The 24,071-nt window shown below is 41.1% G+C and overlaps 1 protein-coding gene across 8 annotated transcripts; it reads right to left on the bottom strand.

Moving 5' to 3' along the window:
- Window positions 1–268: 268 nt before the first annotated feature.
- depdc5 (DEP domain containing 5, GATOR1 subcomplex subunit) lies at window positions 269–24,055 on the bottom strand. 8 transcript variants are annotated; one of them, XM_046407734.1, is made up of 43 exons: window positions 23,785–24,055; window positions 23,320–23,387; window positions 23,127–23,217; window positions 22,981–23,027; window positions 22,305–22,390; window positions 22,141–22,224; window positions 22,004–22,053; window positions 21,667–21,736; window positions 21,462–21,540; window positions 21,270–21,331; window positions 21,114–21,183; window positions 20,960–21,032; window positions 20,744–20,847; window positions 20,573–20,647; window positions 20,164–20,298; window positions 19,975–20,036; window positions 19,821–19,894; window positions 19,648–19,717; window positions 19,515–19,551; window positions 18,978–19,098; window positions 18,647–18,870; window positions 18,349–18,549; window positions 16,959–17,094; window positions 16,759–16,850; window positions 16,388–16,447; window positions 15,216–15,399; window positions 14,320–14,480; window positions 12,186–12,306; window positions 11,658–11,825; window positions 11,332–11,554; window positions 10,288–10,421; window positions 10,085–10,196; window positions 9,773–9,835; window positions 8,376–8,491; window positions 8,035–8,115; window positions 7,603–7,735; window positions 7,021–7,120; window positions 6,569–6,808; window positions 4,070–4,239; window positions 1,946–2,117; window positions 1,802–1,862; window positions 1,089–1,171; window positions 269–1,015 (listed from the first exon to the last, which is right to left on the bottom strand). In XM_046407734.1, exons 2-43 carry the CDS (start codon window positions 23,375–23,377, stop codon window positions 717–719), a joined length of 4,782 nt encoding a protein of 1,593 aa, XP_046263690.1. In that variant the 5' UTR covers window positions 23,378–23,387; window positions 23,785–24,055; the 3' UTR covers window positions 269–716. The 8 variants fall into 8 exon arrangements, with proteins under 8 accessions (XP_046263690.1, XP_046263687.1, XP_046263692.1 ...); XM_046407731.1 differs by having other exon boundaries at window positions 10,288–10,424; window positions 23,785–24,054; XM_046407736.1 differs by having other exon boundaries at window positions 6,629–6,808; window positions 10,288–10,424; window positions 23,785–24,054.
- Between the last annotated feature and the right edge of the window lie 16 nt (window positions 24,056–24,071).

Below are 24,071 nucleotides of genomic sequence, written 5' to 3'. Positions count from 1 at the left end.
GTCACAAGTTGTAGAAGGTATGAAACCTCTGCACAGGAAGTGATGTTTCTTTAACATGCAAGAGAATCACTTTTGACTTCTGCATAAGACAAATTTGTCAAAGTGCTTCATAGAGAGTACTGAAATGAAGGGATGTCATGTAGAAAGAACGTGGAGTGATGGATTATTTTCATGCCGAGTTTCATAGAAGTTAGAATTATAGATGTGGCCAGTGATAACACAGCTGGGACATTGTTTCTCACATTGTTGTCACTGTACAAAGTGACACTTTTTAAGCAGGGAAGTGGTTGTTTATTGGTTACAACGAAAAACTTCTTTTGAATGTGGCATTAAAACCAGTGGGAAGTCCCAAACTGGTGCTTAGCAGGTCGGCAGAAAGCAACCAAAACACGGAATTGGGTTCTTATTACTTACTAACACTGGAGCAGAACATCTGCTCTTAAGGCATGAATTTGATGTCTAAAATGTCAAGTTACATCCAAACGAATTCCAAAAGAATGTATTATTGTAAACATCCAAGAGATCAGTGCTTCAGTCCTAGAGAGGTCAGTCAGAGCAGCAGGCCTGTCAGCCACCTGTTTGCCCCTGAACAGCAGCAGTATCTAAATCTAGCTGTTGCAGGATGAATAAATATTAAAAACTGTTTTCACGGTCTGTTCACATTTCATATTTATCCTCTTCGACACTTTGTTTTCCTCCAGTCTAGCCCGCTCTTGTCAGGGAGCGCTGGCGTTCATTTTCTCCTGGCAGCTGTCCCAGAAGTTGAGCAGTCTGTTGTCCTTGTTGACGCAAAAGTCGGTGAAGTCTCTGAGCAGGCGGTCGGCGAGCCTCTCGTCACCCAGCACGCCTGTTCTCCAAGCCTTAGTCAGCATGGTGTTGTAGGCCCAGTAGTATCCGACACGCTCCTCGCCGCCAAACGGACCCTGGCTGTTGGAGGTGGTGGAGTTCCTGCGTCGGCGCTGCTGCCCGCTTGAGTACTTCCTCTTGGAGTACGGCAGCTGCAGGAACACGGTGCCTGACAAAAGAGAAACAGACTGAAGCTTGTCTGAAAACAGAGAGGCGATTTTTTGTGTTATGATGTGACAAACCTGTTACGTGGATGTACTGAGGCTTGTTCTCAGAGGGGAAATTAAAAGCAGATGCAGAAAACTTGTCATGTACGAAGCCAAATCTGAAGAAAAAGCACATTTACACATTTATGCATAATGTGTTTCAGATGCTCAAAGAAAATATTTGGTCAGAACACAGAACTGGGACTTTATAGCACAAAAAGATTTTTTGCAAGTCCATAAATCATATTTTATAGCATGCTAGCATAGTTGCATTACAACAACAGTCATTAGCATGCTAGCCAAATAAATTATAATTTTTTTTTCAGACTTAGTTACGTGATTATTATGCCTTGGCCGTTTAGCCAGCGGATGTAACACAGCTAGCAGCTAGCCTCACTTCTGCTTATCCAGCAACAGCTGGTTTGCTACTTACCAAAGATGCCAAAGATTGCAAACTACTGTAATAAAGTACAAACCAACTTTAGTTCTTGATTTGTTCATACAGATATACAGTATTACACAAAAACAAAAAAAACCTTGAGGGCACACAAATAAACTTAAAAATTAAGAACTGAGAAGAAAATAGATTTTTTTTTGTTTGCTCACACTAAATCATTCTTTGCATAATAATAATTGCTAGAAAATGTTATTTATGTTCTTGCAAAATAAATGCTTCTTATTGCTCAAAATGTCCCATAAAGACTGAGGCACAAATGTTACACCGTAGATTACGATAAAACAACACCAACCTGTACAGTATAGCCTCCTGAAAGAGCTGCATCCTGTCCCAGTACGTCTCTGGTTCAAAACCTGTTTGACGAATTAGACAGACAGACGTGTGACTGTATATGTCAGATACACGAATGCAGCATTCAGTCAGGCGGCCTCTATACCTTCGAACAGGTTGTCGCTACCATTCTTCAGCAGACAGTGGACGTTCAGAGGGATGAAGAGCTGGGCTCTCAGTGGATCTCCATACAGGTAAGACGTCAGTGCAAAAGGAACCTCCAGCACAGGGACCAGCAGGAAGCCGCAGGAGGCTGCTTTCCTGTGCCAACCTTGAACCTGATGGATAATAACAATGGTTAAACAATGGCAGGACCTCTCAACGGATCTGCTCCTACCTTTTACGTTTTTAAAGTTTACAAGATGACCAAAATAGCAGGCAACCTAATGTACTCCTATATGTAAGATTAATAATGCTAGCAGCATTTTCAACAGGGTTTTCAAGATCAAGTGAATTCCAGGTAGAACCCTCTAATACAGAGAGCTTTTGTTGCATTTAAAATGATGAACACAATAAAGTCATACATTTAGACCCAAAACAGTTTTTTAACTGATCATATAGTTTAGAAAGGTTTACTAACAATGCAATTCAAGACAAAGAAAATAGGTAGCTAATTTGCTAATTGATCTCAAGTTCTTACATTTGTAGCTTTTGGGGTTCTTCTGTCAATCCACAGTAGTAACTTGAGTTACTAATACAAATATGACTTCTTGTTGAGACACAGGACCATGAGCTCAATGACTTGTGAACATCCTGATCAGTGATTGGTGCTTTGAGCTTATGTCTTCCTTGCAGAGTGCATCTAATTCAGAATTCTTTATCTTGTATGTACTGCAGTTTGAGACATAACCACTGATGTGAATGAAATGCAAGCCAAGAAACTGTGAAAACAACTGGAAAAATTAAACACGTTTTTGCAGTGGCCTTGTAATAGCTGTCTGACCTTGCAGGGGTTAGGATCATTCTCTTTGTGTGATATCTAAACTTTTTAACTTCAGTTTCTTCAGCGATTCTTTGACATTAACTTCTTAACCAGGATTTAACAATATGTGAGAATGGCCAAAATAATTCCACTATTATTTCCTCATTCTAAAAAGTATCTCTGTTTCCTGCGTCTTTGTGTTGAGAATGTTAGGTGTGTCTGAAAAGATGAGTGTAGGAAAGGAGCTTTGGTGCTTAGTTTCTCTGTACACAGCACTACAACACAGAAGGAAATATAAACTCTTTGTGACACTAAAGGAAATGTCAACACCCCACAATTTCTCATTCCAGTGATGGAGAACAGGTTGGACAGACATCTCTCTGTTTAGTGCTTCCAGCAGATTACGATTACATTCCTGTTCCTTTTAACTTCCAAATGAGATGTTTGTAGACTAGCCTCAAACCAGTCTCAGTCCTGCAGCTTTCTCTGTGCACGAAAGTGACCAAACCCTCGGATTTGAACAATCAAACTGGTGAGTGGAATGCTATCATAATGCACAGCAGTAGTGGTAAAACCTTTGTACTGAAGGAGACTGCAGTGTTTTACATACTTGGAGAATATTACTGCATAAGTAAGAGCTTGTGTGTTTTTGTGGATGATGAACAACAAAACAAAACAAAAACATGCTAGCCAAATGAGTTCTTTGAACATTAACTGTTCCTGAATGCAGATGATATAATTAGAATTTTAACAGAGCCAGATTACAGTGGTTAATCATTTTAAGAGGTTGTACTCTTTTATCTTAAAGGTGTACTATGCATGATAACCCTAAAAAACAGTGTATAGGCTCACACAAAAATAAACCACTTCTGACCCACTTATGTCTGTGGCGGCGTCTGTATGTGAAGAGATCCTGCTGCATTCTGACTGTATTTTTTATTTTTTTTTCAGTATTTTATTGTATTTAGAACATTTCTGAGTATTATCGATACTGGAGAAAAATAGTTGCTTGTTGAGTTTCACCCTAGACTCTGACGGCTACGGTTGGTGGCGATTTGAGGACTGGGGAATGGCTTAATGCTGTGTTTATATGTAGTAACTGAGACAAATCCTACATATTATGCCTTTAATTTTAATTTCAATAACTAATTTGCAATCTATCTACTGATAGATTGAAGCATCTACTGATTTTCTACTGATTTTCTTTCTGTTTCTTGACACACAAAGAATTAGCTGTGACCCATTGACAATTAAGCTAAATAAATGAAATGAAATGGGTGGGGGTCTGTGGTGGTTACATTTAGTTACCATCTCAAAGAGCACTGCAGCGGTGACAGCCATCCAGTGCAGCTTGATCTCAAATGCAGCATTGAGGGAGAAGTTTCCATGATAATAACAGCTGCACCATTCGGTTCGGTCACTGCGGTTGTTAACGTCCACATCCAGAGTGACTGTCTTCTGCTCTGGGACTGTAGCAGCTGGAAAACAGAAGGAAGGGGGGTGGGAGGCGGAGAAATGGAAAGATAGGGAGCAAAGGAAGCATAAAAAAGGGGAGATGGACGGCATGATGGGCAGGGAGACGGAGGAGTGAGAGCAGATGTGGTGAGTGTGAGTGGGGATATAATGTTTATAGCAGGTCTCAGGCTTCAGAAGCAGAAAGATTAAAGAAATGGTAAATCTTCCTCGGCAGTCTACAAATTTGACCTGAAGATTTGTGAAATCATTCAAGTCAATAAAGTTTCAATCTGCAGTCTGCGTGAGGACATTTACAGCTGTAAAAATGTGCATAATACACCTGCCTGAGTCACAAACTCCATGTGATGTCTTTCAGAGTTTAGTGGAATTTTATGATAGTTCAGATGTCTTTATAAGATGCTTTTTTGTACCTTATATATGGTCTAGTTTTTATAATCTCAATTCATACACATTATATTATATCTATATCTATTATATATTATATCTGCTGACAAATTGCCATCCTATCCCCTAAAATGGGGTCTAATGTTGATTTAAGTTGCCATCATGGAATACGAATGTTACATATTTACCAGTTTCTGACGTGGAAAATGTTCAAAGGAGTTTGCTCAGACAGCGTGCGACGGGGCACCACTGCTCAACTTGCAAGACGATTAATGTTATTTCAAAGTAGGACTGCACAATTAATCAAAAACATTATCAAAACAGCAATATCTAATTTTTTGATCTCCAGACGTCATCATGATTTGAACAGTTTTTGAGCAAAAAAATGAAAACTGAACAAAAATGATTATTACCACTCAATATGAATGATACAGCCAATCAAATAACTGTAAAAATAATCGAAAAATGATAATTTTTTCCCCTCACATTGTGCAGTCCTATTTCAAAGTCCATAATATTAAAGTCGACGTGTTGTATTTTAGCTGGACGAACATATGAAAACTAAGACAAGAGAAAGAATTACAGGAGACCAGTGTCATGTCAGATAGCACACTGAAAATGCATTCACTCGCAGCGGCTGTGAAGATGCAAGCTTTTTTAAATACACTGAAGTCAAACGTGAAAAACAAAGCCAAGAGCAACTGCATGATGGAGGAATCCAGCCCAAGCAGAAGCACTGTCACAACGTGCAGTGCTTCTGCACCTTGCGTCATTGCTTTATGCTGCGAAGCCAAGAGGAGGGTGGCAGGTGAGGACATTGCACACCACAGCACTACTGAACCACAGCCACTAACACCACACCATGCACTGATCACCACACCAACTACCTGCTGCTCCTGGATCAGCTATACACCTACCACACAGCATGCACTGATTGGTCAGTGGAAAAACTGAGTGTATCATTCAGTGATGTGGCCACATCACACAGAGGCAGTACCACCGGGCCACTGACGGACGGATAAGACTACAGCTAAAGGAGACACTCGTCATGCACTACATGAACACACCACCAGCTGTTCAATGCACATCTACAGTCCACTGAGAGGAGAGCTGAGTCCAGTACCTTTCTGTCACACAACAAAGAGATGATGATGATGGTGATAATGGAATGATGATGAAGATGAAATGTTATGGGGAAGCTTTCCCACTCACAGAATGCCACTGCGTGAGATGGAAAATGATTCATTTATCGTAACTAAGGTCGGGATGGTGAGAGTGGTGCTTATGTATATGTAGGGCTCATTATTTTTGGTTTGTTAATTGGTATTTATTTCAAAAGTTAAGATTAAAAAATTGGTTTTAAAAAATTTGTTGCAAAAAGATCCTACCACCCTGGGCTGCAACCGTAGTTTTTACTGACCTTTACGGACTCAATTATTGTCATTTTGATGCTGCCTAGTGTGCACCTGATTTACTCCCCTGCTGTAGACTTGGTTGCACCAGCCCTCAGGACTGCCACTCTGCCACTGAGTCTGCTCCAAGTACAAAATGGTAATTGGTACAAAACGAAAACAATGAGCCTTAAGTATATATGGATAGTGCTGTGTGGAACCTTGAGGGCTCAACTGAGGGTGCTCAGAACCTTCCTGCATGAGAAGGGTGGATATTACAAACTGTACTACCAAAATACATGCATAAATAATTAAATAATCAGCAGCCTCAGAAGAAACATGTCAGATTTCTGTTAGTATTTTTGGTTTCTATAACATTACCTGACCAAGAGCCTTTAAACAAATGCACCCTCCCTGCCCTGTGTGACATGTAAATACTGGACCCAGGTATTTCTCTGAAGTAGACCTGTGTACGATGTGCATCAGACTGGATAGGGGAGCAGATTTTGGCTCCTCTGTGGTGTGGGATGGGCCGGGAGAATCGGGCCGGGTGTACCTAGCAGTGCGGCGGCCTGGCTGCGTCCTCCAAAGCTGCGACTGAAGGAGCTGTGCCTACTTGCGTAGGAGGCTGGCCGGCTAGGCAGCCAGGGCAGGAGGAAGGCCGGGAGGTCACAGGGTCGTCGCTCCTCCAGCACGAAGGCCACCTCAAACCACTTCCTCTGGAATAGGGCAAAGTCCTCCAGGGCTGCAGCAGACCAGCCTCCAGCTGCTGTGGTGGGAGGCTGGGATGTTGTGCCTGCAGATGAACATCAGCCAAACATGCCATGAAAACACCCTCTGGAAACCTTTACATTGAGTTACCTGACATTAATTACAGATTTATAGATGGAATGCATGGATGCGCTGTTGATGTTGTATTGTGGACCTCTAAAACTCCTTTAAAACTGTATATAAAGCAATGAAAGCAGTGATCCATATGGCCTTAGAGTGTATTTTAAATCCATTCACCATCCTTCTCTCCTACTATCCTGTAGAAGTAGAATCCGTAGACAAAGGTGCGCATGGCATCTCCAGACGCATGGGCCACCAAACCTTCATCCAGCATTTTCTATGTAAACCAAACAGAGTGAGATGGTCAAGGTCCAACTACCAGCACATATTAAGCTCACTTATTAACATGATTAACATCTTGTTTGTTTCACCTGAGCATAAACCAAAATGTTAAAGCTATAAAGGTTGTACTTTAAACAGGCAGGACTATTTCTTGGCAAGGAGCCAATCCTCCTGGATTCTGCACTGCTTACCAGGCAACAACACTGTAACAAGAGGATTCCAGGACAGGCAGGTTAATAATTTCTCTAGCTACCCTCGTTTCCCTCTCACATATGTTTGGCTCACCTGGAGGATTGCTAAAAACCTGTCTGATCATCTGAACACTGCCTTGCGGCGCTCCTTTTTCATTTATGAAGTCCTGAATTCCAAGACCTTAGCAATGAACTGAAACTCATGTTGAAATAGTCCTCAGAGCTTTCCTCGGTCACATGACAGTTTTCATCAAGTTAGAGGAGAGTTAGGACAAACAGGCCCTACCTGCATGATATCCACAGCCATCCCCTGTGTGGCCACACCTTCCACACTGTTGACCAGCCAATGAACAACCTCTGCACTGATAAAGCAGTTGAGTGGAAGGCCTTTCTGCTCTGGGAGCAGCTGTATACCAGTCCTGCAATACACGAGCACAGCCCCAACAGTGCTATCACAAAAAACTGCTCTTCAAATATAAGAACAAAATGAGAAAACAAAATGTTGAACGAACAAACCAAAGAAGCTGATTTCCATGTTTATTCTACAAGGTAACAAGCAAAACCAAAAATGTATACTGAGTACATTCAAATGTCAAAATGTTATAAATACATAAAATGCAAAAATATCTTAGAGGATCTATCAATTGTTTCTGACCCACTGTAACTGACTGCCAACATATCAAGTCCTAAAAACATGCAACAACTGATCAGATCTTACGTGGGATGTTTGATGGCCTCCAGGATCTCCAGGAGTGTTGAGGAGGAAGACAGAGAAAGGGCTCCTGCTGCAGACTGCCCACTGTGAACACATCACTAATCAGTGCTGAACCACAGCTTACTGTTTAGACAAATTATCATGTTATCAGCCATTCTCATGGGAGTCCACAAATAAAATTTACAAACACAAGACATATACCTGGTCCAAACAAAATCTCTTTTCAGTTTATTTTCTATTAAATTTTGATTAAGCAAACTATATCATCAAATAAAGATATAAGATCATTAGTACCTAACCTATGGTATACACGTATCCCTGCAATTGATGAAGCAAAAGGTCACCTGGTGTCTGTGGTGCCGCCGCTGGCTACAGGCTCTCCTGCAGGCTGTGGTGCTGCTCCAGCTGTCACTGCTGGCTGGACTCCTTTGTCTGCAGCCTCACTGACATCAGCAGGCAACTACACAGTTAAAAGGACTTCACTAAATGAGGGTTTCCTTAGATTGCAGAAACTATTTTCTCACTTACATGTAGGCGTAAGCAGCCATGAAGATGGTTTTATTTGTTCAGCATTGAGATATCTGGCACAGGTAGGACTGGGCAATCTGACAATCATGACTGATCTATAAAGGGTCTATGACCTACTTTTCATATAATGTCCTCTTCCAGAGTTCATGTACTGTACACTATACATACACTATTTAGACACAAGTGTTGGGACACCTGGCCATTACATCTATGGGGACTTTGGTGACATCACATTCTAAGCGCATGGACACTGGAGTGGAGTTGGTCCAATGCTGTTGTAAATAATACAACATGAGTTATAGCTAGCAACATAGCAGATAAGACTCCACACTGGCTATAATCTACAGGGCATTTGAAAAGTGAGAAAAAGACTGCAATCCAGAGTGTCCTCTGGTTAATTGAGCGCCACAAACAGAAACCCCATTCATCTCCATCGTATAGTGGAGTCAGAAACCTGAGAGACCGATATCTCAAAAACTGAACACATACAAAACCAGTCTGAGTCGATAGGTAACACTGGAGGGACGTAATAAAATATTTGTTTTTTAAGTTGGCTGAAGAGACCAGTCCAGTCCTGGTGTCATGCATGGAAACAGCACTGGGCCTCAACATTTCATATAGGTGAATAAGTCCAGTTACACCAAGATCACACTTCATTTACTGCTCTCTAGCGCAAGTGGGGGCAAGTGGGCACTTCTGGCTTTATTCTGGAAACAGGAATTTAGAGGATGTGGGCAAGACTCTTTTTGCAGTTTGCTGCAAGCTTGAGAGCAAGGTGGAAAAGATTAAATACAGCAATTAATCACTTAAATAAAGTATTACCAAAGGGGCAAGTAAAAATTAATTTTGGCCAAGTAGATTTCTGATAATATCCCCACCTGGACAAGTGAAAAATACATTTATGGTGAACCCTGCTGACCTCATTGAGTAAGTTGTATATCTAAATTTTTCTGTTTAAACAATCACAAATTTCTATGGATTAAACTACAGCACTGGGTACAAAGTCCAAACGTAATAAATTCAATAAAATGTGTTAACTGACAGGGCACTGCAAGTCAAACATCATGTGACTCCCACATGAACATAAAGTTTTTCTGCACAGCATGCTCATGCAGCAATGCAAAGTGACTAAGAGGAGCTACAGCACATGTGGACACACACACACACACACAAAAACACACCTTCAGCAATGCCCAGGGACCTTGTTACTGACCTGAGCATGATAGATGTAGGAGGAGCGAGGGCTACGTATAAAATCCAAAATAAAGGCAGCGTCCTGTCAGCATACAGGAAGAACATAACCCAGGATCAAACACCCAAAGCTCAGCAACAGAAACAGAACAGAGACGTGGGAAAAAATGCAGATGGAAGGAGAGAAACAGGCCCCAAACCAAAGCACCAGCAAAGAATAACCATTTTATCCAAGTATTTATTGCTGATAAAAATAGATTTAGATATATCTGCAAAAGCAAAATGCCTGAAGCAAAACAACTTACTCTCATAAACACACAGAACAAACACTCACCTTGCGGGGACTGTCTACATATGTGGGAGCTGTGGCAACACCTGAGGGGTCACTGACGGCTGTTGAGGGCTTTGCCTGCTGTTGCTGCTGCTGCTGCTGCTCATCCAGGGACCTGGGAGGAAGCACAAAGACTTCAGTTCAAACTGAGATTCACGGCTCCGACACAAACAACGTGTTAGCCTGCAGTCACAGGAGAGACTCACTTTTGGTTCTGCTCCATTTCCAGTAAGGCTGATAAAGCCGATGTGCCCTTCTTGCCTTGCGGGGGAGCCACGGGTTCGGCGGGATACGGAGGGACAGGATTAGTAACCTGCAGTCCTTTCATTGGTGTGCCCTTCTGCTGTGTGAAAAACAGAGTGAAAGAAACAGAGGAAATGCCCACTTTAGCACGTAAAGTTACAGGCAAAACAGAGAGATGCTTCATGTTCGGTGGACACACCAGTTTGTTCACTACCACACCTCACAGCCTCATGGAAAGACTGTAAGCCAACAGTTCTCAACAGAGTGAAAGAAGATGAATTTCTGGACCCTTTATTAGCATAAGTTAAGTATGACAGGCAGGAGGATTTTCATACCAGTCACATTAACTTAAACTAAGGAATATTTTTGTTTGTATTTGCCAGTTAATTACTTAAAATATATAATTATTAAAACAGTTGGGAAATTTTCAGTTCAGCTTCAACTTCAAATTGATGGACTAAGAATTTAAGCATTAGATAGAAATGCAACAGTTAGTGGGAAGACAAGGACACGCGCGGACAATCCTGACATTTAAGCAGCCCAAAGCTTTGGAAATAAAATATCAATAATTATTAGCATAGACAAAAGAGCAGTGGTGGAAAGAGTACTGTGATCTTTCACTTAACTAAAAGTACCAAAGATGTGATGTAAAAACATTAACTATAGGTGGATGTGGAGTTAATTTTAGTTTAGTTTATTTTCTGTTAAATTGCTAGAAGTAAAATTCCCTTTGCAACAACGCAGCATATTTTCTCTACTCTTTTTACTACTAAATACAGCTGTCAGACAAATGTAATGGAGTAAAAAGGATAATGTTTCCCTTCTGAATGTACTTAGTTACATTCCACCACTAGAAGAGACAAGGCATTGTTCTCTTGTGCCTCATGAGCTCAATTCAGAAAAATACAACGCACAGTTTTAAGATGAAAGCAAACTATGAGGACTGTAAATATATTTTAATGAAGTATTTCATGTACAAACAGGCCTTAAACCTGGGAGAGCCTTACTCTGATGATCCTGTCGGAGCGATGGCGACGCCGAATGCGGTTGAGGCCCTCCAGGAAGCGGATGAAGCCATCCAGCAGGACCCAGTCCCCGCTGCCACTCGTCCCAGCACCTGCTCCCTCCCCGTAAACATCCCAATGCCCCTCCCCGTCTGCCACCCGCCGAGCTCCACCGGCTGGCAGCAGGAGGAAGCGAGTCCTCCAGAACTTCAGAGAGTCAATCAGACTATTGAGGCAGAAGGAAGACGAAGTTTAATATCTGATAATGACACCGCAGATTCACTTTATCTCAAAAATAATATAAAGTTCACATGATGTGTTTAAGTAACCTGAAGTCCTCAGAGCCAGCAGAGCAGATGTACTGGTCCAGGTAGTTCCACTTGTATTCCTCTAGTCTTTCATGACCAAACTCCACCCAGCAGGACACAAACTGAGCATCAGAGTGTGGAGGACACAGGCTGTAACTGTACTGGATCTGAGCCGACTCGTATGGATACCTAAGACACACACACACACACACACACACACAAACCAAGATTGCCACATTTTAGCCAGCTGATGTAATGATGGAAACGCCTTTGTCTTGACAGTTTTTTTCTGGCATTTTTGACTTTTTATTGGATAGAGACAGTAGGCAGCTGACATGGAGCTGATGAGGGAAGTATCCGACTCAGAACTCTGGACATAAGTGACACGGGTTGTCCTATTCACAAACTCAGGAGGAAAACTGTTTTCATACTGGATGGGATACTTGTACTGTTAACGTCTCTTGAGATACTTTAGCCCTTTTGAAACTTAAACATGGCCAAAATGCAGAATTAGCCGTATGTGTGTTAGAGGCTGCCAGTCATACTCACTTAGGCAGGTAGCGAGTAACAGTGATTATCTTGTCTTTTAGGCAAACTTTATGGAAGGTTCGGCCCATGCTAAGCCAGTAAACAGTCTCCTCTTCTTCTGCTCGACGCAGAGACACCAGACCTGAAGTCACAAGAACGAAAAGGATGCACACAATCACAATGGTTCTGTTATTCTAAAGAAGATTCTTTTAAAAGACTCAGAGATATATTTTCTTACATACTGAAACCAGTTTGTAGACTGTTGTTTCTCTACAAGCTATCACAGATACAGTATACTGAATGTTTATGTTGTTTGTATAATTTTAGGTAGTAAAGGTGGAACAGCTAATGTACAGCGAAGAGCTAATATCAAGCTAAGTTAATTCAAACACGTACATCCCACAGCTGAAGTGCAACGACTTTATGGAGCTGCAGAAAGTCAGGATGTCCAAATTATTCTATTAATAACCTGCAGCTGATCCAAAATGCAGCAGCTAGAGTTTTAACAGGAATCAGTAAAAGGGATCATATCTCCCCCATCTTAGCTTCTCTTCACTGGCTTCCGGTAAAATTCAGAATAGACTTTAAAATTCTCCTACTTACATATAAGGCCCTAAATGGACTCGCCCCATCATACCTGCAGGATCTAATAGTCCCATATATTCCCAATAGAACACTCAGATCACAGAGTGCAGGTTTACTTACAGTTCCCAGAATTTATAAAAGTAGAACGGGAGGACGAGCCTTTAGCTATCAGGCACCCCTGCTGTGGAACCAGTTGCCAATCTGGGTTCGACAGGCAGACACCACCTCCACTTTTAAGACTAAACTTAAAACCTTTCTGTTTAGTAAAGCATATAGTTAGCACCAAATAAAGTGTGTAGGGCTGGTAGGCATAGTTTCACCCACCTCATGATATATAGCCACAGGTAGAATAGGTCTGACTAACTGTTAATCTTTAAATCTCTATCATAGCTAAGCTGCTATAGGCCTATGCTGCCGGGGGACACAAACATGATCCACCAAGCAGTTTCCCCTCCTCCTTTTCCTCTTCTATCCTCTCCCCTCGTCAGATTAACATGCAGTTCATTATTTATGTCACTAACTGTGTGTCCAGTGCTCCTCGTAGTCTTGTGTCTCTCCCTCCCTTTCTCTCTCTCTCTCTCTGTATCTTTCTGCAGGTATCTCTCCATCCAGATCTTCAAGTTGAACTGTAGCCGGCTCTATGACCAACCCAATGTGTATTGTTGACATCTGCCTGTCATTCCTCTATGTACCGACTATGGGCGGTGTGGTTCTCCCTACGGGCCGAAATCGAACTGATAGGATAGTGATTCTCAACATCACATAAAAAAAAAAAAAAAAAAGAATACATGAATGTTACAGCAGTTCATTATAATTTTCAATACTATAAATTTCCTATAACTTGTGAAATGTTAAAATCATATTGAGGTGGTAGCAAAAAGTGAAACTAAACAGTTGAGATTTTGTTTTGCTTATCTTTTTAGTAATGTCATTTCTCATGTTGCAAATTGCTTTCCTGCCTGTACAACATCCATTGCACGTCTGCCCGTCCTGGGTGAGGGATCCCTCCTCTGTTGCTCACCCTGAGGTTTCTTCCATTTTTTCCTGTTAAAGGTTTTTTCTGGGAGTTTTTTCCTTAGTCGATGTGAGGGTCGAAGGGCAGAGGATGTTGCTGATGTTATGTTAAGCCCTTTGAGACAAACTGCTTGTAAAAATGGGCTATACAAATAAAGTTGACTTGACTTGACTTGACTTATGGGAAACAACTACCACGTGAAGCAATTTGAGAATCAGTGGGTACGACAAGAAATTAAGTTTTCATTTCTTAATAATCACAAAACCAAATTAACCAAAGTAATTTATCAATACACCCTGTTCGAATACAGTGGACAATCAAATATATTATAGATTTTAAATACGTAACCCAGGGAGAAATAAATTATATCTTCAACATAATAGGGTCATTAAGTTAAAAAAAACAGTGGCCAGAGAGTTGTAAAGTCATAAATGACACCAGCAAGAAAATAAGACAAAACTAAAAAATAGTGTTTTTAGACTCTGGAATTCTGACAGAGTTAAGTCAGTCTTTATAATAACTTCAAGCCTTTGTGTGCATGAAACATTTATTTACCTCTGGAGTAAAGAGGGCTGCTGCCAAGCGGTGTAGCCACAGAGGGCTGTGGTTTCCTGTTATGGGTTTGAACGATGATCTGGTACCCCTGCATCAACCTCTGACAGATAAACTCCTCAAACACCTGAGATGCACTCATCACTGGAGCTTCATCTTCCCGCCTGACAAAGAGACAGGAGCAGGAAAATATTTGAACACATACTCTGAGCCTTTGATACCTTTACTTACTTGCTTGGGTTTAGTAGTAAAGTAATAGAAAGTATATATGACACCATAGATTTTTGGTCTGAAAAATCTGGCATGTGAAAGAGTAGAATTAGTCATTGTGCTTTCCATTAAAAATGCTCTGTAAACCTCTGCATTGTTAATGCACTAACTCTACTTTAAATCTTGTTTAGTCAGCTTGACAGAGACATAATTCATATGTCATACTTCAACTAATGTTGTATTTGCATCTTTGCTACAAACAGCACTGTGCTTTATTCATTTTATTGATGGTCAATTCAAGCACATTTAGAATATAAATAAAAAATATGACTGAATTACTCTGAGTAATGGAAACTATAAGGTGGTTATTTCAGCCCTATGTAGGGCCTGCTGCCTTCTATACAGACTGCATAAAGTCACAACCAACACCAGCAAGGCAATCAAGACTAGATGTAGCCTATGAGGCAAAACCCAGGGAAAAATATGTCCTTAAAACACACACCGGTCACTGCTATTCCTTAAGCTTGTTGCTGTGCCAACACAAAATAACCAAACCCACTCTGGCAAGATTTTGACCATTGTCTTTCCCCAGTGTAATTTGCAGCCATGGGCATGTGAAGCCAGATGCAGGCACAAAGTGATGGAGTGGACAGTTATACTCTAACAGGATGGGATGGGATGTTTTCTACCTCTCCAGGTCACTGTGCGGCAGCAGGTCGTAGCAGCCTTCAGTGTAGTCATTCTGCAGGGTTTGGCGGTCAGGGAAGTAGTCGGTGGTGAGAGGCAGACAAGCAGGCGTGGTCAGAGACTTCCAGTCCACGCCCACTGTGCAGCAAAAGCTGGGCACTGTCGGGGGTGCAGACAGCAGCAGGGCTTCAGGAGCACCCACACCATACACATACATACATACACACACACACACACACACACACACACACAAATTCCCACAGCAAAGACAAATGCATGTACCCAGAATGGAGTGGTACATGTGTGTAGGGGGGTGGGAAAATAGAGGAAGGGGAAGGGGAAGCACAGTGGGGTAATGAGAAAAGAACGAGAAAATGGGAACGAGAGGGAGAGGATGAGGATGTGAAGATGAAGATACAAACATGAAATAAAAAAAAGAAAGCAGAAGAGAGGGGAAGAAAAAACACGGTAGGTGTTACTTTGACCAGCCTCATAGCCCCTGCTGGTGATTCCTGAGGGGCTTGCAGTTGTGGAGCAGTGATCAAACATGCAGATTGCATCCTTGTGACAGTCAGTCTGTGACCAGCATCACTCACAAGAAAGAGAAAAAAGTGTCCAAATGTGTCAACTGTATAGCAACCAAATCCAAGCACAGAAATCACACCATGCAAACATACAGTCTCGATTTGAAATGTTGTGGGAAAGACAGAGTTGCCTGACAGAATTTACAATCAGTGAAGATAAATATACTATGTACAGTGCCATGCAGGAATAGGATGCTCACACAAGGCTAGTTGAGTGCAAATGGAAATTACTGGGGGACTAATTAATTAGGGGATTTTAAGACCTGGTAATATTTTATCATCAGAATTAGGATCAACAGAAGGCCAAAAGAAAGAATTGGAGAGAGAAAGTGAGGATACTGAGGGAGGAGGAGGAGATGGTGACCCCAAACCACATGACCTGTAATAGTCGTTTATACCTGCAACCCTTGGAGACAGACGTCCAGTGAAGAACTCTGCCTGCCAAAGCTCAATAAGCCCTCACAGGTTAAAGACACCACTGAGGGTTTATTGTCATAATCAGTTTGGTGATTTCCAGAGGTATGGCTTAATGACAATGTTTGCAACAAAAAAAGCAATTTTTGTTTCTGTAAAGACAAAGATGGACTCACTTGGGTCAGTACTACTGAGGGAAAAGTCTTCAAAGGTGGAGCTGCGGTTGGCCAGAGTTCCTGTACAGACATTAGAATCAAACAAAGGCATTTATTATTGAAAAGTCAGTCTACGCAGTGTCAGAAAGTAGTAAAAAAAACACTCATCTCTGTTCCCCAAAATTTCTTGTCTGACCAACAGTCCTAAATCCAATGATAATTCGTTTCACATATGACAGTGAAGAGCAGAGAATTCATAAATTTAAGCATTTCAACATAGTTGCTTGAAAGAACTACAGAAACAATTGATTTTTTTTGTTTTCTATCAACTAAAGCAATTAACAGCAGAGCAGGGTTAAAATAGTAAGTGTGTTTTTGAGTGGGCATGTCACCACTGCTGTTGCTCCCTGGACTTCCAGTCAACTCTTCCATCCCTCCACCAACGTAAAGGCCGTTCTCGCCTGCTTGTCTTGAGGTTGCTCGCCTTAAATAATAAGACAAATAACATGCATTCAAATCACTGTATATGTGATTCAAGCTAACATTCTTTACAAAGGAAAGTTATGTTTATGTTGTGGTGGATGTGTCGAACCTTCCAGTGGCCTCGTGATAGGCTAACTCCAGCAACTCAGCTGAGGTGTGGGCAGGATCTCTCTGCTGGCTGCCTTGCAGTTCAGCCATGTTCTGTCTGGTCTGGTGATGGATCTGGATTGCCTCTCCAGAAGGACCTGCAGAGTAACATCGGCACAGTCTGATGCTTGGATAAATGTCGACATTACAGGTACAGACCGTGGCCCTTGCTTCTTTGCAAAGCAGCTCTCCATCACACGAGTGTGTACACTAGCAGAAAATGTATTAATTGTGCAAAATTGAAAAAGAAATGATTAAACTAAATCTTCCCTTTAACTTTTGATATTTGGTGGTATATTATATTATTTGGTATCAGTAGGATATTCGGACACACTGAAATGTCAGTCAAATAAATAAACATAAGGAGTGATCCTTTGCAGACAGAGATTTCATACCAAATTATATTAAAATCTTACCGCTGGTTGATCATGTTTAGGATCAAAGTATTGGATGAACCAAATAACAGAATGCAGCAATGAGCATTCTTAGTCCCTGCTTGTAGCAGTTGAACAATAATCAATTGTACAAATCAATCACTGATATAATGCATCACATAGTAAATGTTTCTATGTCAACACAATCTTTATAAAATCTATACTCAACAACATATAAATGTATGAAGCCTGATGCATCATAAAACTACAATCTACTCACATGTGACACCCATAACATTAGCAATGAGGATAAAATATTCTCTTACTCCTATGCAGCGTATTATTTTATACCACAACAGCGTTATCAGCGTATACAGTAGTAGTACTTCTAGAGATTTAACTGAGAAATGGCTTATAGACAGAAAGTTCAGTAATTAGGACTGTACAATATCAAAATAGATTTTAGGTATCACTACTGGTGATTTTGGAAGAAAATAAATAGAATTCACAAGTTCATCTCAGTTTTATACTGTCTAAGTTCAGATCAAAGGAGCAAAAAAAGCATTTTCCACTTGACCAGACTAATTCAAACTACTGACATTTGGAATATATTTTTGCACAGAAAGAAGACTGTGGATTTTGCCTCTTCTGCTGTAAGTATGTTATGAATGGAATGCTTCACGTACAAACGTACACTAGTGACAATAGTGAAACTTAATAACTCTTTCATCACAATCTCTGCTGTATTTTGATTTATTGCTTTCTTCTATGTGACATACACTAAGTTGCTAATTTATTAGGTACATCTAGCTAAAACAAATCCAGCCTAATAAAACAGCCCTGCAAGAAATTCCACCTACATGATCAACAAATCATGTTATAATGTTGAGTGCTGCTGAAACAATTTTAGAGAGGGGTGCAATGATTTTGGAGGCTGTATGAAGAAGTGTATTTCAACAACATCGTGTGTCTCCTCACCGACAGGGAAAGTGTGCATCCAGCGCCGTCGATTGGAGGTGAGCTTCATGGGCATCCTGGATGGGGTGAAGGGGTTTATGAGTGCTCTCTGAGGGGTGTACCCTCCTGGGCGGATGTGCAACGTGGACTCCGCACTTCCCACTGTGAACCTTCCAGGAGCACTGGAGTCCCGCTGAGAGTCTATCATCTTCTCCAACAACTCTGAACAACAAAATAACAACAACAACGGACGGAGAAAGGAAAGAGATGGAGCACACTTCATCACATCCCCTGCAGGTTTAAGCTCTGGAAGACTTACCTCTGGTGCTGGTGTATCCCAGAGAGCTGCTGACTTCATACTGGGCCGGAGGCATGCGGGGGATAAGCAACATGTTGGACACAGGCCCAAGACTGTCATCGGAGGCCAGGCTACGCTGTTCCTCAGGACCTCCAGAGCGTATAGGAGGGGACGTCCCTATGCCTGTGCTGACGTCCACTGAGCCCCAGCTTTTCCTCCCAGTCGTCTCTTTGTCTCGACCCATCCTGAAAGACAATGTCATTACCGTCCAGCGGTCCAGAAGATCCACAAGGTTCAAAGGAAAGGAAAACTCTGTCCTCTGTAGATTAGTGTGGGACATAAGTTCAGATACCTGAAATTGCTGCTCCTCTGAATTCGCGAAGGACCAGGTAATCTGAACACCTGAGCATCATAGGCGTCATAGTCGACCTGTATAGGCAGGCTGTTTTCAGAGTCCTTTGGAGCACAGAGAGCTGGACAAGAAAGTGAAGAGGAGGGTTGGAGTGCAAAAAAAAAAACAAAAAAAAATCTACTTCATGCTTTAAGAACTTAACCAGACTAAGGGTCTACAGCTATACTAATGGCTCTGTGAAGCTGCAGTGGTGCCATGAGCTAAATGCTAACTTGCAAACCATATCCACAATGCTAACATGCTACAGTGACAATGCTAACATCCTTTTGCAACGCAGGATGTAATCTTAGCTTATCATGATCACCATCTTAGTTCAGTATTTTAGAATGCAAACGTCTGCTAATTAGAACTAAAAACAACGGACAGTTCAGGCTGATGTACACGTCATTAGTTTTTCAGTCATTAGTTTAAATGGGTCACAAAAGTGTTGTACAAATTATGAAAAGTTTAAGGGTCGCCGTAGTTCATGCAACTCACTGTGGTCCTTGCTGCTTTTGAATTTCTCAGCATGAAGCTAGAAAAAGGTTGTTTAAATGAGATGTTAAAACATAAAAAATGAATTAAACATCTTTAAAGTCAAATAACAGTGCTGTAAAAAATGGGAGTGTACCTTGCGCCCAGCCAGTTTGATTCGAGGGGTGAAGGAGCTACAAGAGTTCTGACTTTTGGAGGTGTAGAAGCTGTGGAAAGAAAGACAACCCACACATGATAAAAAACCAACCAATTTACACCTTTGCAGAAATTTGGAATTCATCTTTATTCCCATCAGTCATGCTGTCTTGCCTGTGGTTGATCCAGTGAGGAAGGTTATAGTCATCTCCTACACGAGAGTCTCCAGGTGTCGTCCTGTTGTGCAGCTATAGAGGGAATGACCATCAGTGATCAACAGATACATGAACTGGTGCACCTACAGGGACTGACACCATGTATGTGTTACCTTGAATAATGGTACTGCGTGCAGTGGCTGCTCTCCCATACACACCAAGTCTACCCCAATACCTAAAGAGGGAAAAGTGTGGCTCATCAACACACTAGACATAACTTAATACAATGAAATAAACCTTAACTTCGCTTTCAACGAGTAGATCTGTTCAGACTGACCCTGTGTTTCTACTGTCACACCCACCGTTGTCAATCATACGCTGTTTGGTGAGAATCATAAGTAGGCGGTCGACTTCAAACACCCCTACCCCGGGTGTGATGACCACTGACATCTGACCGGTGCGGTCAAAGTTACGGTTGATGTAGTGCTTGTCGAAGACTGTGGGAGACATGGTGATTGTCAGCTTTTTGTGTGGTCTTTTCTAGTCAGTAACTGGTCAAAGACAATCACTCATCTGTCACTGACTTCTGAAGCACTCTCTATCAACAAGAAAACAATCTCCGGGGAAATAAATGAAGGAATTTTGTTTTTAAAAAAACAGTACCAGTGGAATGAATGCATGAAATAATTAAATATATTATAAAAGTATTAATAGTTTCTTAATAATAAATATTTTCTGAGAGCAGGTCTACTCTGGTATTCAAGTACTTACCATTGAAAGAAAGGTTAATGGCCTCCAGGTAGTTCCCTTGAGCAGCAGTTGAGTTATAACCAACAGGAAAACCATCTAGAATGATAATAAAATAACATAACTCTGTGACTATTAAAAGGCACCTGATCCACAAATCCATTAGTCAACCAAAGTCTCCACTCGTTTAACTACCTGTTTCTTTCAGCCGCACCAGGACAGGATACTGAATGAAGAGCTTCTTGATGGTGACCAGCAAAGATGTCCACTCGTCCCGTCGCTCATTCTGAGCCACAACCCTGATCACAATACAGTTCACAATCAGCATACAGCATACATCCAGTATGTAATTCAGATGTGCTTGGGGTAAAGTAGATTGAAAAAAAAAAAAAAACTACGTTAGATAACTACCTGTAAAAGTCTTCATAAAAACGTCCCTCATGATCCTGTCTGATGGATCCTCTCAGAATCTCAGGAAATTCATCTGGAGAAAAATGACAACTGTATTAATGATACATGCACTCACATGTATCACAACTCACTTGTAATGAAGGAAAAGACTCACCAATGGTTTTGGCATTGTAGAATGTACGTGAGAAAAGTACAACTGTCACTTCATGACTGCAGTTCTTTTCCTGTTTTAACATCAAACATAAAAAAACAGTTTTTGTTTACAACAGTAACAGCTACTACTTAGGCATACAAAAAAGAAACCACAAACCTTCCACTTGGCGAAAAGGTCAGACAGGAAACCATTTACAGCCTTCTCGAAGTAGAGATCACCTGAGATTATAGGAGTCAAATAAGACATTCTCCTCCAGGTCAACATAACAACATCTATGTCATTGAAAAATACAAACAAATAAAACCTGCTTCTCAAGTGTGACTAGCAAATCAGAGAGGTCCAACTAACCATAGATGTCAAAGTCCCACATCTCACAACTCATCTGGATGAAGATGTACACCATTGCAGATGTGGATCTGAACACTACCTATATCACAAAACATTTAGAAGAAATATAGAACTTTAACATAAACAAATGCTATATAAATGTGACAGTGAGTGTGTATCTCTGTTGTATGTGTGTGTCAGCCTCTGATTTCAAAACTGCTCTTACCCTGGTGTCTTCACTGATGTACCCACAGGTCACTTTCTCTCCCTTCACCCAGAGTTCACTGGCCTGGGCTCTGGAGAAGTTTAAAAAAAAACAACAACAAAAAACCATCATAAGCATGCATGTAGTGATCTTTATTTCTGAAGCCGACAGTAAAGACTAAGCCATCTTCCTTCTCATGCGGCTACTGACAGTCACATGCAGGCAAGTACTCAGTCTAAAACATACAAAATGACAATGACCATGGTTTAACCTTGCCTGTAATTTGGCAAGAACAAACATACAAATGTATTTGTAACAGAAAAGCCCCGGGGCAGACAATGACATGTATGCTTAGTACCTGATTCCTGCAAACTCCACTTTCTGTGTCACATACGCACATGTGCTCACCTGGAATAAAGATTGTAACAGTTAGATCACCATGTAAATGTTCCATTCCTCATAATATCCAGACCCATTAACTTTCACATGACCCACCAGACTCTTCTTCAGTCTCCACATGTCTCCTCTGCCAATATACTGGTCCTTGAATGTCAGCTCCACCAGGTCCAATGTTACATCCTGTGAGGATAAAAATAGCTAGAAGAGAATCTGTTTGACTGACAAACGATAGAGCAGTGTAGGGGTCACAGTGAATATACCTTTGGGTCTACAATGTTAACAATGACATCCTGGTAAGCTCGCAGTTTGAAGGCTTGTGCCACAGTCTGGTCCACACTGATTGTCTCTGGACAAGAACAAAGTATCCATTATGAGTAGTGAACAACTCAGATATTTTCAATCAACACATGCTTGTGCAGTTATGCTGTATAAGCATCACAAAGGAAGGATATGTCCACCACTTGGATCTCCAGGGTTCCAACTAACAATAATTTAATTGCTAATTTCATCAGCCAATCCACATTCTTGATTAATCACTCTAAATTTTGTTAATAACGTGATATGAGACGGGATGCACATCACAATTTCCTAAAACCCAAGGTGATGGTGATGTGCTGATATTATCCAGCACCTCCAAACCCAAAGACATTAAGTTTAATATCGCAAAAGACAGAAAAAAGCAGCAAATCCTCCAAATTAAAAACAGGAACAAGGTTATGACTGGCATTTTGCTTGGAAGGTTGCTGCTTAATCTTCTGCAGATAAACAGGATATCATTTCAGCTCTGGACTCTCTACTATTATAATCATTATCATCTTTATCCTGTTGGCTACTGTTGCAACAACAATAAACCCGGGACACTGAAATTAACCATGTTGAAACTGATGCAGCCTAACTGACCTCCTGAATTGCACTGTGCGATCATACTTCATTTACCTTTCTGAAGGTCCTCTTTTAGGCTTTTCACTTGCAGCAGGAGAGGACTGGGGATTTCAAAATAAACAATTCCAAATTTTAGTGTCAGTAAGTGGAACAATATGCAAACAGAAATACATCAGTGAAAAAGCACACATGATCTGTACCTGTATTCATCTGTGGGGTGTGCAATCTCGATTATATCCCCCAGACTGACTTGAGGGAAAACTTTTGGGTTCACAACCAACTCATCATCTGCTTAAAGGAAAAGTTCATTTGACAAACAGTCTGACAGTAAATCAAATCTTTCAAAGGAGAACTATTAATTTAGGCTATATGAATATGCATATTCTTGCTTACCACTTCCACCAAAACCTTTTTTGTGCAGCACAAGTTTATATGACTTATTGATCTTCATGATGAACCACCTGCGGAATAAAAACACTAGTTAATTTGCAGCCTCTTAAAGTTGCAAACAAATTAACCTTGAGGCGTATGTGTCCTGCCATTCTTAAACTCAGTCACATTAGAACACTGTAATTTTGTGAGATATTTGATTGATTTAATATTATCTTTTTACAATCTTCTACAAAGTGGTGTAGGTGACGTTAGAAGTCTGAAGTGGTGAGCGAGGCAAACAAATCGGAAAGTTGCGTTTTGAGCAAAATAGAGCTGTCGAAACTGATACACTGAGGTTTCTAGCTGACCCATGATGAGCTGCCAGCCAGACTTTGTCGAAGGAGTAACGTTCCCGTAAATAATGGTAGGTCTATCAGCCAGACATGCAATGACCGCACACAATGGCCAAAATAAACAGGGCAGTACCTGAGCGCTCACTCCTCCACAGCTCAAACTTCTAGCAGCTCAAACTGCCCAGGGATGTTGACATATGCTAGCTTAGCATATGGCTAACTAGAGACAACTTAACTCTACAGCTAGTGCCCACTTAACTAACACTGGGCTCAAGGTTACAAAAATTACTAGTAATGAAAATGTATCCATATGGTTGTTAGAATCAACATTTAAAGGCTAGCTATAGAAAGCAGTGTGCTATCTAACTAGCTCACACTGGCCATATTTCCTCCAAAACATGAAAATCTGTGATGCGATTC

This window comes from Scatophagus argus, chromosome 13 (assembly GCF_020382885.2).
Source record: "Scatophagus argus isolate fScaArg1 chromosome 13, fScaArg1.pri, whole genome shotgun sequence".
NCBI classification, from domain to species: domain Eukaryota; kingdom Metazoa; phylum Chordata; class Actinopteri; family Scatophagidae; genus Scatophagus; species Scatophagus argus.
Note: the sequence above shows the minus strand (reverse complement) of the source record. Positions and strands in the feature narration are given on the sequence as shown.

Bases quoted from the DNA above. Each gene is read 5' to 3' on its own strand.
- depdc5 (XM_046407731.1), bottom strand. From the start codon at position 23,377: ATGAAGATCAATAAGTCATATAAACTTGTGCTGCACAAAAAAGGTTTT. The intron at 19,552-19,647 runs GTACACTCCCAT...ACCTTTTTCTAG, and splicing joins TCAAACTGGCTGGGCGCAAG to CTTCATGCTGAGAAATTCAA. The intron at 1,172-1,801 runs GTTGGTGTTGTT...CTTTTTCTTCAG, and splicing joins CAGGAGGCTATACTGTACAG to ATTTGGCTTCGTACATGACA.